The sequence below is a fragment of the Cinclus cinclus genome, chromosome 1 (genome assembly GCF_963662255.1).
Source record: "Cinclus cinclus chromosome 1, bCinCin1.1, whole genome shotgun sequence".
In the NCBI taxonomy this organism is placed as follows: Eukaryota; Metazoa; Chordata; class Aves; order Passeriformes; family Cinclidae; genus Cinclus; species Cinclus cinclus.
In genome coordinates, this window is record NC_085046.1 from 124,967,218 (window position 1) to 124,983,167 (window position 15,950).

The window sequence follows — 15,950 nt, forward strand, 5'->3', positions numbered from 1 at the left end:
TCTAGCAACCATAATAAGAGACATCTATCTCCTGGTATATCTTTGAGTATGATTCAAATGAAGAGACAAATTTGAGAACAAGAATGATGTCTATAGAAGCCATATACCTATATCAATCTTATATCTATATAAGCTTGACTTTTTTTTATATTTCAAACATGAATCTCCAGGTAGAATATAAGTGAATTTTCAGTGTTCACAAGAGTTCTGATCTTGTTGAGAAGAAAAAGTATCTGCTGAAGACAAAACATTTGCAAGCTCAGATTTTCTCATTCTCCAAGGAATGATGCATTTGAGGTGGGAAATAGATGCTTTTTTTTTCTTTTTTAAGATCTACTTTCTGAGTGAATGATGAAGTAGCAGTTAAAAATCAGTGTGAATTTCTTTGGATCATAAAGGGGAGCTCTTCAGAGAAATTGCAGTCCTCCTCAACAGAATTTGACTTGAGATCATAGTTTATTTCACCATCTAAGTTACCACCCAAATCTTCCATATTAGAAATACATTATTGGCTTCACCAAGTAGAAAATTATGTGTTTAAAAAACGTTCATTTCTCTCTGTTAACAATAACTGATATTTTGCCTAAAATCTTCATGCATTAAATTAAAAAAATTTTGGAAAATGTTATGGCATCAATGCAGAAGAGGTAAAAACTAGACAGGTGTTTCAGGTATGCTGTCCATTTTCACTGCCTGTTACTCATTTTCAGTGACTTGGAGGGGCCTTTGCAAACTTACAGTTGTTTGACTTACTGATATCAAATATTTGCTTTCAGATATTAACATGGCAGGAGAACCAAAACCATACAGACCAAAACCTGGCAACAAGCGGCCACTTTCAGCACTTTACAGGTAAGTGAGATTTTACTTTAAGTTATTCCAATAAAATTTTTATCAGAAAAATTATGGAAACCTAAAATGTATCTACCAAAGGCAATGTGCAATGTTTACCAAAATTACAATGAAATCTAAGTACTTGTTAATGCTTCCACTCCTAGTACTACTATCAATATTTTTTTTCTTAAATGATTGTTATTTCAACTTTCAGTTCTTACGGTTCAGTAATGAGGCTATGGCCTCATTTTTTGTGACTTTTTTATTTGCAATGATCAGGGAAATAACTAAAATTTTGAGAATAACAAAATTGGTTTCCCCTGGACTTTTCTGTCAGAGGTGAGAACCGAGTTCTGACAAAACCGGACTTCTTCCTTGGCTGTTCAGGAGGGCACTGAGAGTGTCTTTCTCCTATTCCCAGGTGCCTTTTGTCATAGAGCTTTTACAAACTTGAGGAAACATCTACCTTTTTTTCAGAATCAATTATGTTTAGTGAAGCAATACAGATTGTTGGGACTACCATGCCACATGTATTTCTGCTCAGTAAACCTCCCTTCTCATGAAAGTACTACAGGAATTATGCTCCAGACTCATGGAAGGACAGGGCTGATTTCTACTGTAGCTAAAATACAGGTAGACTGGCTCTGAGAGTAACACCTCAGGAATGAAATCAGACACACTTGAGGAGCACTTATTCATGCCTTGTCTGGTCTGAAAGCTTCAGATAGAAATTCGGGGGGTGGATCTCAGAATAAACAACCAGAAGCATTTTAGGTCTGAGCCTCCATGCTACATAGAAGAAATTTGAAGTTTTATCATATAGCTGCCCCTAGTTGAAGGGATAGAAATACTATTTTTGGAGAAGAGAATCCCTGTTTCATGATTACTCTCAAATGCAAGCTGCTCAACTCTAGGTGTCCCTGGCAACCTTGGTCTACTCTGTCCCTGTACCAGTATTTCAAAAGATTTTGAAAGATGTTCTGTGATTTCTGGCATTTATATACATTTCCACCTCTGAATTTTTGAAGGCTTTCTCATAAATATTTGTTCTACAGAAAAGATAGGGATAAGAGAGACCTGTGGAAAGTTCTAAAGGAATTTTAAAGAGGAAAAACATCTTAGATTATGTCCTTTCATGGATGTAGTGAAAACTATTTCTCTAGAAGATCATGAGGTTTTTATGAGCAACCAAGAGAATCCTCCCATTTTTCCCTTCATCTTAATTCACCCTCTCTGCTCTGACCTTGTAAGACCCCACCAGGAGTACTGTGTCCTGCTCTGGAGTACTAAGAACAAGAAAGGACTTACAGGGAGCTTATAAAATAGAATACCTTTTAACATGGGCAGATGGTGATATGATAAAGGTGAACAGTTTTCAACTTAAAAAGGAGGGATTTAGATTAGATGTTAGGAAAAAAATTTCTCAGAGGAGAGTGAGGCACAGGAACAGATTGCCCATGGTAGTCGTGGTTGTCCCATTCTAAATATTCAGGGCCAGGTTGGATGGGGTCCTGAGCAATCTTACCTGGTGGATGGCATCCCATCCATCCATGGTGTGGTGGTTGCAACCAGATGATCTTTAAGGCTCCTTCCAACCCACTCTATTGTTCTATGGTATGGTCCCTTCCAACTCAAGCCATTTTATGATTGTATGATAACAAGCAACTTTGTCTCAGTATTGCTTAATCTAATGTGTGGGAAGATCAATGACTTACAAAGTTCTGGCAATGCTGAGAACATTTCCTTATTTCAGAACACTGTAACTGGATCTGACTGGGATGGAGTTAACTTTCTTCATAGGATCCTATATGTGTTTTGATTTTGTTACTAAAACACACCACTGTTTTGGCTGTTGCTGAACAGTGTTGGCACGGCCTCATGGTTTTCTCATTTTCCTAACCTGCCTTTGTATGGACAAGAAGTTATGGAGAAATATATCTGAGACAGCTGACCCAACCTGGCCAGAGAGATATTCCCTCATATAGTCAGATATAAAAACTGGGAAGGCTTTTCTTCTAAAGCAGCTGTTGCTTGGAGATTGCCTGGACAGCTTATGGGAGGTGGAAAGCAATTGCATTTGCATCATTTAGAATTTTTTTCCCTCTTCCCTTCCCCTGTTAATATCTCAATCTATGAGGTTTTTAACTTTTGATCCCTCCTTCATCTGGATAGGGGACAATGGTAGGGGAGTGAGACAGTGACTATGTGGGTGCTTAGCTGCTGGCCAGGATCCACCAGCAACACTGAAGACAATTAAGAGGGAAGAGGTTACATTAGATTTGATTTGACTAAGAGAGTCATTAGTTAAAAATTAAGTTGTCACAAAATAGTCACTGTTAAAAGGAAGGACTGTAGGTGAAAAGAGGATAATGCATTTCAGAAAGGACAGAATTAAATGAGCTCAAAGATCAGGTAAGTGGAAAGATTCTTGGAAAGAAATTTGAGGGACAAAAGAAGGGCAGGAAATCTTGTACTGACTGTGCTTAAGGTAGAACTGAAAATTCTCCTGAAGCAAAAAAAAAAAAAAAAATCAAGCAAAGGAATAAAATGACAGCATCAACTTTCTCTAACATTCTAAAAATCAAAAAGGAATTGTACAAAACGTGGAATCAAAATGCCATGACTGGAAAAGAAAAGAAGAGCAGAGTCTCCTACAGGATGTCAGAAAGGCTAAAGCACATAACAGGTATGAGAGATGCCCTATAAAAGGTAGCTAAAAGATTGTCATTAGAGTAACAACCTCTGATTTTTAGTTAGGAAGAAGAGAGCAGATAGTAGATGATACAGAAAAGGCTTCTTCATCAAAAGTGGTTACCTGACCACCTATTTTAAAAAATCTATTTTTACCAGAGGATATGCAATAAAAAATTGGCTAACCAGTGTTTGACTAAGGAAATGATCTGATAACATTCACTGTAGTGTGTTCAAAGGACTAGCTGAATCTGTGTGTGGGCTATTAGTGATTCTTTCAAAAAAAATTTATGGAGGTCTTGTAAGGTAAAGAAACAGTAGGTATGGGAAGGTGTTATACCTATTTTTAAGAAAAAGAGATCCATCAAATTATTAGCTCAGATTAGCTTTGATTTTAAGAAATGTACTAGAACACATTATTAGAAATCAATTTATGAAGACCAAGAAGTTAAAAAATTGGGTAAAAATCAGGAGTATATTATGCTGAAGCAATATAACTTCCTTCTTGAACAAGACAGCAAATTTAGTGTAGAAAGAGATGTGCTATATGGTCATTGTCATGGTTTAGCAATGACACTCCCAATATAGTCTGAGACTCTCCTAAATGAGATTCTGCTTGCTCACTCCACCCGTTTCCTTAACCCTTCCCACTCCAGGGATAGATTGGGGAATTGGAGGCACAAAGGGGTGAAAATTGCAGTTTAAGACAAGAACAATTTACTGGAAACAGAAATGAGATTTTTTTTAAAAAGGGAATGGTAGCAGCAAAAATACTAATAACAAAAGGTATAAGACAAAAAAACTATTTACATGGAAAGCCCATGACCATTACCAACCAGCTTTTGCACACCACACCACACTTTCTCCCAACTGGAAAAGGAATGCCTTTCTTTCCAGAAACTAGAGAACAAGTCCTTCTCCCCCACCCTTGGCAATGATGTAAAATGGTGTTCAACAATATTTGGGTCGTGGCCAGGTCCACTCAGCAGAGCACACAGCAACCCACAACTCCTTGTCTCAAGCAATCCAATCCAGTAGGCTCAGTCTCCTGGTAGCTGGGACCACAGGCACACACCACCACACCTAGCTACTGTGAAAAAATTAACTGTCCTGGAAGAAACTAGGACAGTAATTTAAACAATTTGACACTTACTTTTCAGTTTTTGTAAGCATGTTCAGGAAAGTTGTCTAGAAGAAACTGTCTTAATGTAGACATCCAATGGAAAAACAGTGACTGCACAGCACAGTATTAAGGATAACAACTGTTAATTACTCAGTTTTCTTCATTACAGATTTTTAAATGGTATTTTTCATATGTGAGACAGCATAAAGAACGATTTCAAGATAAGAAATCAGGAGTGCTGCACAGGCTTGAAGGATTTTATTTACTTTGAAATACTTGAGGCTTCAAAAATGTCCAAGGAACTCTGCATCTCTGAAGCTTGTATCACATTTATAGGTGGACATACACATAAGTTATTAATACAGAGCAACGGATGTCTATGATGTGTTCTAGCCTCATAATTTGCGTGTGTGTCCAAGTCATCAGATTCATTTTTTCCTGTAATGGTATAATACTCTTAAATATCTCAGTTCAGGTTCTACATTCCTTTATTTTAATTTTTCTAATTTTATGATCTGTGTGAAAATAATTTAATCATTTAATCTTACCTATGTGAAATTTAGCATGAGCCTAAATGCGAGACACAAAATTTTTAAGGTGCAAGACAGACAAATAAAAGGACTTCCATTTCTTGTTTAGACCTTAAAAATATTTTGACAATATTTAGTCTTTGCTTCCGAAAGCTTTTAAACACATTATTGATTTTAAGCATGCTCATCGAATATATTAAAATGTACTTGTTGTAGTGCTCAGGAATCAGGTAAATTCTATCATAGCTGTAAACTCCATCAGCATCCATCCTAATTTGCATTGCTGTTCAGTATGTGAGGGGGGACCTAAATCCCAGAAGATTCAAAATTGTTCTGAATTTTGTTTTTGGCACACCACTTCTGCAGAAAAAAATCTACATCTTAAAATTGTTTTGCATCTTGTATTGGTCTAGCCTTCAGCAAAAATAAATTGTACTGGCACATCTTAGTACCTTTGAAACACAAGGTGAAGATTAAAGGTGCAGACACAAACGTGTTAAACCACTCTTTGGGAGCAATGTTTTGGTGAAATAAAGCATCACTCTTTGTCTTTTTTAATTTAGTAGTGTTCTGATCAATATTTCACAAAGCAACATCTGTGTCACCATATGAAAACCCATTTACTGCTTTTTTTCCTGTGTTTATTCTGCATCAGACCAAAGTAGTATCAACCATAAGTACTCTGATGGGCTGTTTTTCTGCTTCTCTACATCATAAAATGTTTTAATTATTTGTTGTTCATTTCAGTCCGCTACCACCTTATATGGCATATTAAATGCAAGCCTGAAAGCTTTTTCTGCATTTCAGAAGCCTTTGTTTCTGTTATTAAAACCCCATGAGGCTCTCGGATTGCTGACTGGAGGCTGTTGATGGTGTGCAACCATTCCCAGTTGCTCAAAGAGTGGACCCAAGCCCCAGGAGAGGTGGAGCAGAGCCACCATGCACATGTTGCCTGTGGCTGGCCTTCCCTCAGGACATGCAGCATGTTCTTTCTCCATGGCTGTCAGCTTGGGAGCTGGCTAAAAGTCTTATCTGGCAGTAACAACGTTGAGAAGGTTTGAGAAGGATGACAAGGCCACCTAATTTTGAGTCTTTGGAAAAAACAAAAACAGTGTGCTACAGGCTGGCATAAGGGTGCCATTTTTATTGCCATGAAAATGAGCACAATTACTGCAGGCTCTGCTGGAGACCACATGGGGCATGGGGAGTCAAAAACCAATGGTGGTACTGAGAGCACAGTGTCCCAGATCACATCCAAGTCTGCTTTCTGAGAAAACTAGTTGCTTGACCAAAGACAAAACCCCAGGGGTAAAGTGATATTTGTACAGTGTAGGAAAGCAGGGGGTGAGGATTTGGAAGAAAAATGGAAAGGCAAGTTACTGGGCACTGCCAGTGCATCTAGTCAATCTCTTTGCGCTACACAGTTTAATGTTCTAATTGACCTATAAACTTTTTTAAAACTGTTTTATCTAAGAATAACTCTCCTCACATATACTATTTTCATCCTTGCCAAACTCCACACCTGTTTGGAGGGCCACAAGAAAAACTGGCTGGCCCCAGTGTCACATCCTGAAGACTCAAGCGAGGAGTCATTCACTCCCCAGCCTCCCGGTATTCCTATTGCTGTCTGGGCATGAAACTGCCTAGCCTAAGATCCATCCTGCTGAGGCACCTCCTGTGGAGTGAGACAATTAACAGAATGGATTTAGTGAATAGATTAAGAAAGCCAGGAAAAACTGAGTGAAGTAGCCTCCCCCTGTGTTGTCTTGGCTGTAACCAGAACCACCCACTGGTGTTGAGTTCCCACAGCTCTGCCCAGATGTAGCATGAGGTGACCTTGCAAAGGCTTCCCTCCAGGACAAGTTTTTCCCAGCTGTTCTCTGAAATTTCATGTGTATAGTTGGTATTAGCACAGTGATTTCCCATTATCAATCACTTCTCCACGTAATGCAATTGAAATGTGTGTTCAACACGCTTGATTTAACATGCTATGAATTATCTACATTAAACAGCCTTTATTTTACAACGACATAATTCCCATGGCCTCTGGAACAGATTATTTTATTTGGATGCCTAATATTAGCATACTGAAAAGGAATGTTCTCTTATTTACAAGGTATGATTATTTTCATGTCAATGTTCTACTCTTTTTGACACAACTATTTTATCAATGTCCTCAGTATATTTTACTTTTATAATCTCTGTCACAAAACTGATTATGTTATGTTGCACATCTTGGATTTCCTTTGGTTTTTCAGTCTTATAGCAGAGGCTGAAAGAATTTCTTGCAGTCGTTCTCTACTTTCTCTGTGCTTCTTACATTTATTGTAGATATAATTTATAGAGTTTGGTGTGGTTTGGTTTGCGTCAGAGTCATTCATTGTGTTGAGTTGCTTTTCTGAGCACTCCTGAGCACCCTTCATTTCAGGAAAAAGTTTGAAAAGGACACTGATGGGCAACTTGATTGTGTCTTCTAGTACAGGAATCTTCTTGAGATCATTCCTCCCACTTGAAAGCATTAACATAAACATGTTCTGTGCCAAACAAGCATTACTATTCCATTAGAATACTGCAGTATTTTGGAAAATTTTCTGTAATAGTGTGCCACCATTAGTGTATTATCAATCATTAAACCTGGCATATAATAAAAATAACTGCAGGTATAAGTATATTTCTTAATTGAATACTGTCTTAGAGTTCCAACAACTTTTTTCTTCATATTTTATTTTTCTTAATGAACTTTTGTGTCCATCATTACTGACCTACAAGAGACTAAAGACACAGTCCAGAAAACAGAAAACAAATCTGATCAAGTATTTTCTGAAGTTTAGTTTTGCATCAATTTGTGGTTACAACTCCTACTTTATTCAATAGACTGAATAAAAAAAAATGTTTATGAAAGAAAATTTTTCTATGATGATATAATATTAAGATTATATAGTGAGATATTTCTTTTGAATCAAAGTGATTCTTTTTCCACAGAAATGTATCCTCATGACATTTTTGATTACCTTTCTTCATGAAAAAAGCTATTTTATTTCAGTGCAGTGGAATGGATCTAAGATAAATGTTGCTCTGCAGCTCTTCTGAAAAAAAGTTTAAACTTCCATAAAATATCCCCACATTTCTGGACAAATTTAAGTAGAGAGAAGTTTAAGTCCAGTGGGATACTATTTACATTCATTTCATAAAAAAATGTTGCCAGTGATCACATTTGAAACAGTTATTGCTGTACAGAAAAAATATAATTTCATTTCAAATTCTTACTTGAACAATATAATTTTTTCTTGTGTTGAGAATTTAAATATTATTCCCAATTACATTACAAATCTTTAAAAGTACAAATAAAAAGCTACAGCAAATCTAGTGATTCAATGTGATTTGAATCACCTTTTGTTTATTTACTTACTTTCTTTCAAGAAAAGACCTCCATGTCATATAAACAATATCATAGAAATAATAAAAAAATCTGCTGTGGGAAGGCAGCACATGCAGGTCTTTATTTCTGAATTATGGTGGTGTAATTGTGATCAGTTTAGTCCCATAAGTGTTTGAAGCAATACATGTGCTCAGAGGGGCTGGGAGAGGCAGACAAAGAATTAAGTTTGCCCTTTCACATGATCACGAGTATGAATGTGCAGCATTTCATAGCTTTAGGGAGGGGGCAAATGGGGGAGAGAAAGATATCTCAGGTCCTTAGCAATACCCAGGAAAATCTTTTGCTTCTCTTCGTTTTAAAATAAATCACAGATAAAGAAATAGGCCAAAAGACATAAAAGGCAACTGGCATCTTGATTTCCTCATTCAGTTATATTATTCCTAATCTGTGTGGTAACTCCAACAGAAACTTAAGGCAACAACATTTTTTTTTTTAATCTTCTTCTTTCCTTTTTTAAAAATACTGATTGCTCCCCTTAAGAAGGGGACAAGGGCAGGTTTTGCCTCTAAGATCATCATTGTATGATAAATCTGAGATTTTTCTCCTGTTTGTTTGCTTTTATGCACCATCAATTTTTAAACTATGGCCTTGACATGGATCCATTTAGAAGTAGGTCCTATGTAAAGACTTGCATTTGTCTGTAACAAACTTCCTTCAAGCTAATCCTTAGGTTTATACAGTATTTCCTCAGGCTTTTTTCCTTTGTTGGGAGGAAGTGACTCCAGTTTATACACATCTGCCCAGGAGCTGCATCCCTCTTCCTATCTCAGTAGGAAACTCTTGCATAAGGTAACATATGGCACCATATGAATGATGTTGTCTTCTTCCACAGCAGCCCAGACACCATAACCACATCCATGCTCAGAGACTAGAAAATCTGGAGAGCAGTCTGTTCACCTACTATTGTTGGGGGTTTTTTTCTGGTGTTTGATTTTCTTTCTTTATTTTTCCTTCTGCTATGAAATCTGAAGCAATATACCATAGATGAAGTATCTAACTGTAAACTTTTTTCTTCATGGTTTTTAATTTTATACCACAGTAGAACTTCTGTTCCAAAATTTCTGACTTATCCAAAATTTCTGATCACATTGAAATTATTGACTTATTTCTTATCCAATTGTAATTATTATGACTCCTTTCTTATGAAAGAATTTTTGGCTGTTAATACAAATGAAAAAACTTTGGCTTATAAATCAAAAAGTAAATTCCTAAAAGATCCCAAGTATGGATGAGTTTGCTGGCAGGCAACAGAAAAAGTATTTTTAGTCATGTATTTGCTTTAAATCTTGACAGCCTGAGCCCTATTTCTTATCCCTTTTTACATGTGAGATTTCTACCCTTTATTACTCCATGGATTTTTGCATTTAAGGAATAAACAATTTGGACTCAGAATGTTGTCTTCCATATGAGGATGATGTGTTCTGTAGGTATTCTGCTGTGTTTCAGTTAGTGCCTTCAACATATTAAAAAATGAGAAACTGACAACATGGTATTTTTTTCTACATTTGAGTTTTAGTGAAGAAGGCATCACGGAAACAGTATCAAGATTTGCAGACAGTACTGTTCAGGAGCTGTCTTATTAAGTCTTAAAAGTAAGGACATAGGGTTCATGACAGAAAATAGAGAAGGCTCTGTCCTGGCATTGCAAATGAACAGAGAAATTCTTCATTTTTCAGGAATTTAGTAAACCCTTAACTGCTGCAGTAATCAGAGATGCAGAACACTGTGCTTCAGAGAACCACTGAGTGGACTTCAATCAGGCATTGGTTCTCACATAATGTAACACCTCTAATTCTAAGAAGGCTGTAATTGGGTCTGGGAGCTGCTGGAGTACTGCAAGGGCGCCATTTAAGTGGCTTACAGACAGTAACAGAAATATGATACTGGGTTATAAATTTAGTACTCTGAGGAAGTACTGAATAAGGAAGTGAATAAGGAAGTGAATTCCTTGTGAATAAGGAAGGTAGGATAAATGAGATACTGTAACACATGTTAAGGTCTTATGAATGATATTAAAAGAATAAATTTAAAGTATATTTAATTTGAAAGTATATTTAAATTGATTGTTAAGTAAGATTACAAACAGCATGGAAGGCTGTGTGCAACACAGAGAGGCAAGAGCAACATATCATGCAGTGAATTATAAAACTAAAATTACCAGGCAGCTTTATTTCTTGGGGAATTCTGTTGTCTTGGAGCATACTGTCTGAAAATATGCTAACCGCCCTGCCAGGACTGATACTTAGTGCTGTTGATACTTAATGTCAAATGTAATTTTATTTTTTAAAGGTTAGGTCACAAATTGCATGCCTTTTGGTATTGCATGACAGTATTCCTAAAACTTCTGCCAAAAGCATTGGCTATTTTATTGAAAAGTAAAAAATGTATACATAATCATATGTGATTTGAGTCCTAAGAAATGAGCATTTTCTAGTACCTTTTGGCATAAAAATGTATGTTGCATTTTTCAGCTTTGCATGAGTGAGATTATTCCAGGAAACAGCATGACAAACATGAATCTTACATTGTTAGAGAAATGACCCTGCTGTAACTGCTTTAAAGTGTTAGTAGTGTCATTGAGGGAAAAAGGATATTAAGCCTCTACCCTTGGGATCCTCAAAGGCAATGCCTGCATTAACCTTCATCTATTTGTGACTGCAAATAGCCACACAGCAAAGCAGTATTGATTGTGTGCATTAGATCAGTCAACACTGTTTTGTTCAACCCACCCTGAAGAACCCATTCTAGATGTTTTTAGATTAGTACATATTGACCTGAGTGTTCTTAGTCTGCTTTAGAGCAGAAAAGGGTCAGGTGAAATCAAATTCATGTAAAGAATGATTAAACCTGTGAGGAAGAGAACTCTAAGGCACACTACTTCACTATATTTTTCTTAAAGTTCCATCTTCTCTTTGAATCATAGCTTTTTGCAAAATTCAGCAGCTTGTAAAAATCACAGTAAAAATCAAATACAAAATGACAATGGCATGGAGTTATTTTCATTCTACAGGTTTTGTTTTCTTTGTTTTCTTGAACAAAGGTACCAAACTGAGCACATTTTGAGTTTGGAAACTTGCAAGAATCTCACTATGAATCTGAGTGTGAATTGCTTCATGACTGGAAACATCACATAGATGTGATGTATGGGTTAAACACAGTTTAGCTTATCACTCTGCTTGGCAACAGAAGACTTCTCTTGGGTGCCATGGGAGGAAACTGGAATCCATTGTTATCTAAGAAGATTTCCAAATGTAGAGACTGAATTAATTTCACTCCAAGTCACAGTTTAGTTTTTCCTCAGACATACTACCAGGATTTAGTCAACTATGAGAATCCATGCCACTGTTTATGTTATCTTTGGAAGTTTTGGATCCATAAAGGAAGATGCAGCAAAATCTAACCTGTAAAATCAGACAGAATACAACTTTTAAATTATTTGGAGCTTTTAGATTTACCTCTCTTCTTGCTGCCTGAAATTTAGGCCACCCATTTATTAGTATTATTGGAAATTATTTCTTTTTCTCCTTTAGTTCTCCTGATTTCTCCATGCCACCCTTTCCTACCAGATCCCCAAAACCCTTCCATCTCACGTTATAACAGTAATGCATTCAGTATCCAATATGACAGTGTACATTTGTATTAGTATATCAAAAACTACTTCTGCATATTCTGGTTGAAGTGTTGAAGTCTCATCCTAACCTCTTGCTGCTGCGAAAGTTGGTACAGGGAAGAGGCAGTCTCTTTAAAGCACTTCCTCCCTGTAGGCAAAGATACCTTTTATTCAGTTTTTTCAACTGTCAAAGATAACTCCAAACAGATTATTAATTGCATTCTACTTACTAATGGTGAAAATTACCTAATTACCCACGGGGTAAAAAATCCTAGAGGCTCCTGAAACCTGTACTTATGACAAGAATTTCATGTTTATACATTATGTAAGATACAGATTTTGGCAGGAAAGTAGCAAATTTGGGCATGTTCTATGTACATCTGATACATCTGGTACACATGCTACACCTCAGTACAGGCTGACACCAGGTATTGTCAACAGCATCCTGTGCTAAGTGTTCCCTCAAAATCTTTTCCTGCAGATAGTGCTATGGCACTACCCTGTTCTGGGGTTAGGTACAAAGTAGAACTGGCTAAATAAAATGCACTATATCAATAGTCAGGGGGTTTTGCAGGGTTTTTAAAAATATAATACAATTTAATTTAATTAATTTCAAAAACCTTGCACATATTTTCTGTTGTCAAAACATGTAAAACAAGCATGTTATGTGTATATACAAATATATATAAATATATATGTTGGGCCAAAATTCCATTTCTTCAAAACACTGAAAAGACTAAAGGCACCTCCATCTTGCAGCATATTAAATGCGGAGTAAGTGCATGAATGCAAGCCAAACCCAAAGGTGAGCAGAAGCATTCCTAGACAGAAAATCAAGCTGTCTCATGGGAACCAACTATACTTTCAGTTTTCTCTAGCACAAGAAATTAAGCTGTGTAAGATCCATATCACCTATGGATGTCTTGGGAGGTTTTCTTCTTCTGGGTACAACTTTTTCCTCATGGACTTGGGGAAAAGCTGATTCTTCAAGAAGTGATTTAAGTTATTCTCAATCTTAAATAATTAACCTAGTCAAAAAAGTCACAAAATATTAGAAAAAAATTATTTTTTTTAATCAGTCAGAATGTGTAATGTGTTGTGATATTTTCATAAAGGACTAAACATGTATTATACATCTATTAAGGATTATGTATAGATCTGCATAGAGAGAGTCTAGTAGCCAAAGGGATAATCTTGTTTGATAATCTGTTTATCCCTAGAGTGCTTACTAGTGTAGTAGCTTTCTTACTAAATAAATTCTTCAGTAACTAGTCAAATTTAGTTTTAGTACAGTGGAATATTTCAGTCATGAACTTTGATTAACTATGATCTGAGACTAAAAGAGAGGAAGCATATGCTGATTAAAAGACACTTCTCAATCAGCTCTGAGGAAAGATGTTTAAATATGTCCTCATAACTAGCAGTCTCCTGTTACTCAGTTCTTCCTTTCTTGAAAAGATTTTTGCAATACTCAGCCAGCTGTCCTTCATTTCATATATGTATAAAATAGTTCTTGTCCTCAGATTCTTACTCTGCTTTTCTTTTTGAAATTTCGTTACTCTGAATTCAGACTAATTCTTCAATTTATTAAAAAAAATCAGATTTTAACTCTCTTCACTGGATGATTAAAAGAACTGCTTTTTGGTACCCATCTTACATGTTAAAATATTTTATTTAAGTAAATAAAGCATAAGACTGAGTATTCCTATTATTTAATGTGGCTCTCTTTCCTATTGGCATAATTCTGTGTTCATGGTCATGCTGGATTTAGATTTTATTTTCTCAGCTTGATTATGAGACTCTCATATCTCAATATCAAGACCTTTAAAAATGAGACTAAGTCTTACCTATCATATGTTTTATCATTTTTCCACCACGTCAGTTATTGCATCCAAGGACTAAGTGAGAAATGACACTTTGAGCTCACAGTATGTGGCTTGAGTGATGTATTTTATTTTGTGCTAGAATCTTTATGTTCCAATAAATAACAGAAGCACTTGGGTCCATGGAACACAACTTATCAAGGCACTGCAAAAGCTAATACATAGTATTTGACATTATTATGACGATATTCATGAAAACAACAGTTGGTTGTTGTTGCTTTTCTAATCAGAGTTATCAATTGCAATGTCAAACACCAGATGGGAGCAGAAGTTATTAAATATGCTAGGGACAATTGTAAAAATTGACATAAGCTTGTAAATTATTCTTCCATTCCCTCTTCAGTGCGTCTGAAGCACTTCTGATACATTAGATCTTCTATACAGTCTTTCTATCATTTATTTGTTCCAGAATATGACAGAGTTTCTTGATAAAACTTGTCAATATTTATAAAGATATATGGAAGCTTCAGAAGACAAAATGAGCTTCTTATCCTATTCTATTTGATAATGATTACTGGAAATGTCCAGGAAAATTATCTTGGATTGAAATTAAGTCACAGAAACCAGAAAGGAGGGATTACCTAGTGTACACCAGCAATTGTTCTTTCAGACTGAAGAGATAGCTGAAGTTATATGAAATTATATTCCTTCTGTAAATTAAGACATGCTTGTATTAGGCTTGCTTGCATTGAATAGAAATATTGGGAGGTGGCAAAATTACAATGCACATGCTTTGAAAAGAAATTAGATGACAATATATAACACTACTTAAAAAGTTCTGAAGAAAGATGGTTTTTGATCACTTCAAACCACAAACTCAGCATTCAGAGAAAAATGTATCCATGTTTGATTACTGTGAATGGAAGCGTAAGTTTCCTTTGAAAGGTCCCTTGATTTGTTTTTATCATTTTAAAATTTAATGCATCAATAAACAGGTTGAGCCATAAATCTGAATATTCTTTCACTAAACATATTTCTGCTAAATCTTTGGTTCTGCAAATTCTTTGGTTCCTAAAACTGCACAAAGCAGAAAAATATATATACTTGACAGGTAAATAAGTCAGCCACACCAGTCAGTCTAAATATACATTAGCACTATACTGAAGTCAAAAATGCTTTTCAGCTGTCCTCACTTTCTTATCTGGCTTGAATAAAAATGTTTCAAATCCCCTTGCAAACTGCAGTCACTATTCATGAATTTTATAGTCAAACAGAAATTGTGTGATATCAGCAATACAGTCAGCTAACCCTCCTCAGGAATTCTTATATGAAGGTTGTAACCTAAAATGATGACTCATCTGAAAAAATGCTTGTTCCTGACCTCTTTGTCTGATTCAGGGCAGACAGTTTTATTTATTTCAACAAGTCAGAATATGAATCCTAACAAATTAATCAAATTCCACCTGTTTTCCCTACTAAGTGCTTAAAGATGAAATTATGTGACCAAACGAGAAAGAATATATTGATTCATAATTAATCACATTGGAGAATCCTTGGCTAAAATCCATTTGCTTGTGTATACTGCATTGACATTGCTAGAAATGTTATTCACTTTGCCCTGTACATAGTTTTGGGAAGGAGAGGATTCTTTAACAAGTAACTATATAGATCTATGTATCTTGGGTCAGGCCTCAAATGCAAAAAAAGTCTTGCCTGTAATCTCAATAGGACAATTATCCAAGAAAAGTAGAATTTACTATGGGATCTTGCTGTCATTCCATGATTGTTTACAAGTCAAAGAGGAATTCACATACCCTTAGTCTAGTCACATTTCCCTGTATGCTTGTCTGAAAACCTTGAAAATTTGTCCATCTGGATGTTCAGTCCATGTCAAAGATGG

General features: G+C 35.8%; 1 protein-coding gene across 1 annotated transcript in view; it reads left to right on the top strand.

Moving 5' to 3' along the window:
• Positions 1 to 15,950, top strand: part of RALYL (RALY RNA binding protein like) — a 164,949-nt gene that overhangs the window by 110,086 nt on the left and 38,913 nt on the right. Inside the window, exon 2 of the mRNA XM_062514704.1 lies at positions 777 to 852. Within this exon, the coding sequence (XP_062370688.1) occupies positions 777 to 852 (76 nt within the window). The remainder of the gene's footprint in view (positions 1 to 776; positions 853 to 15,950) is intronic.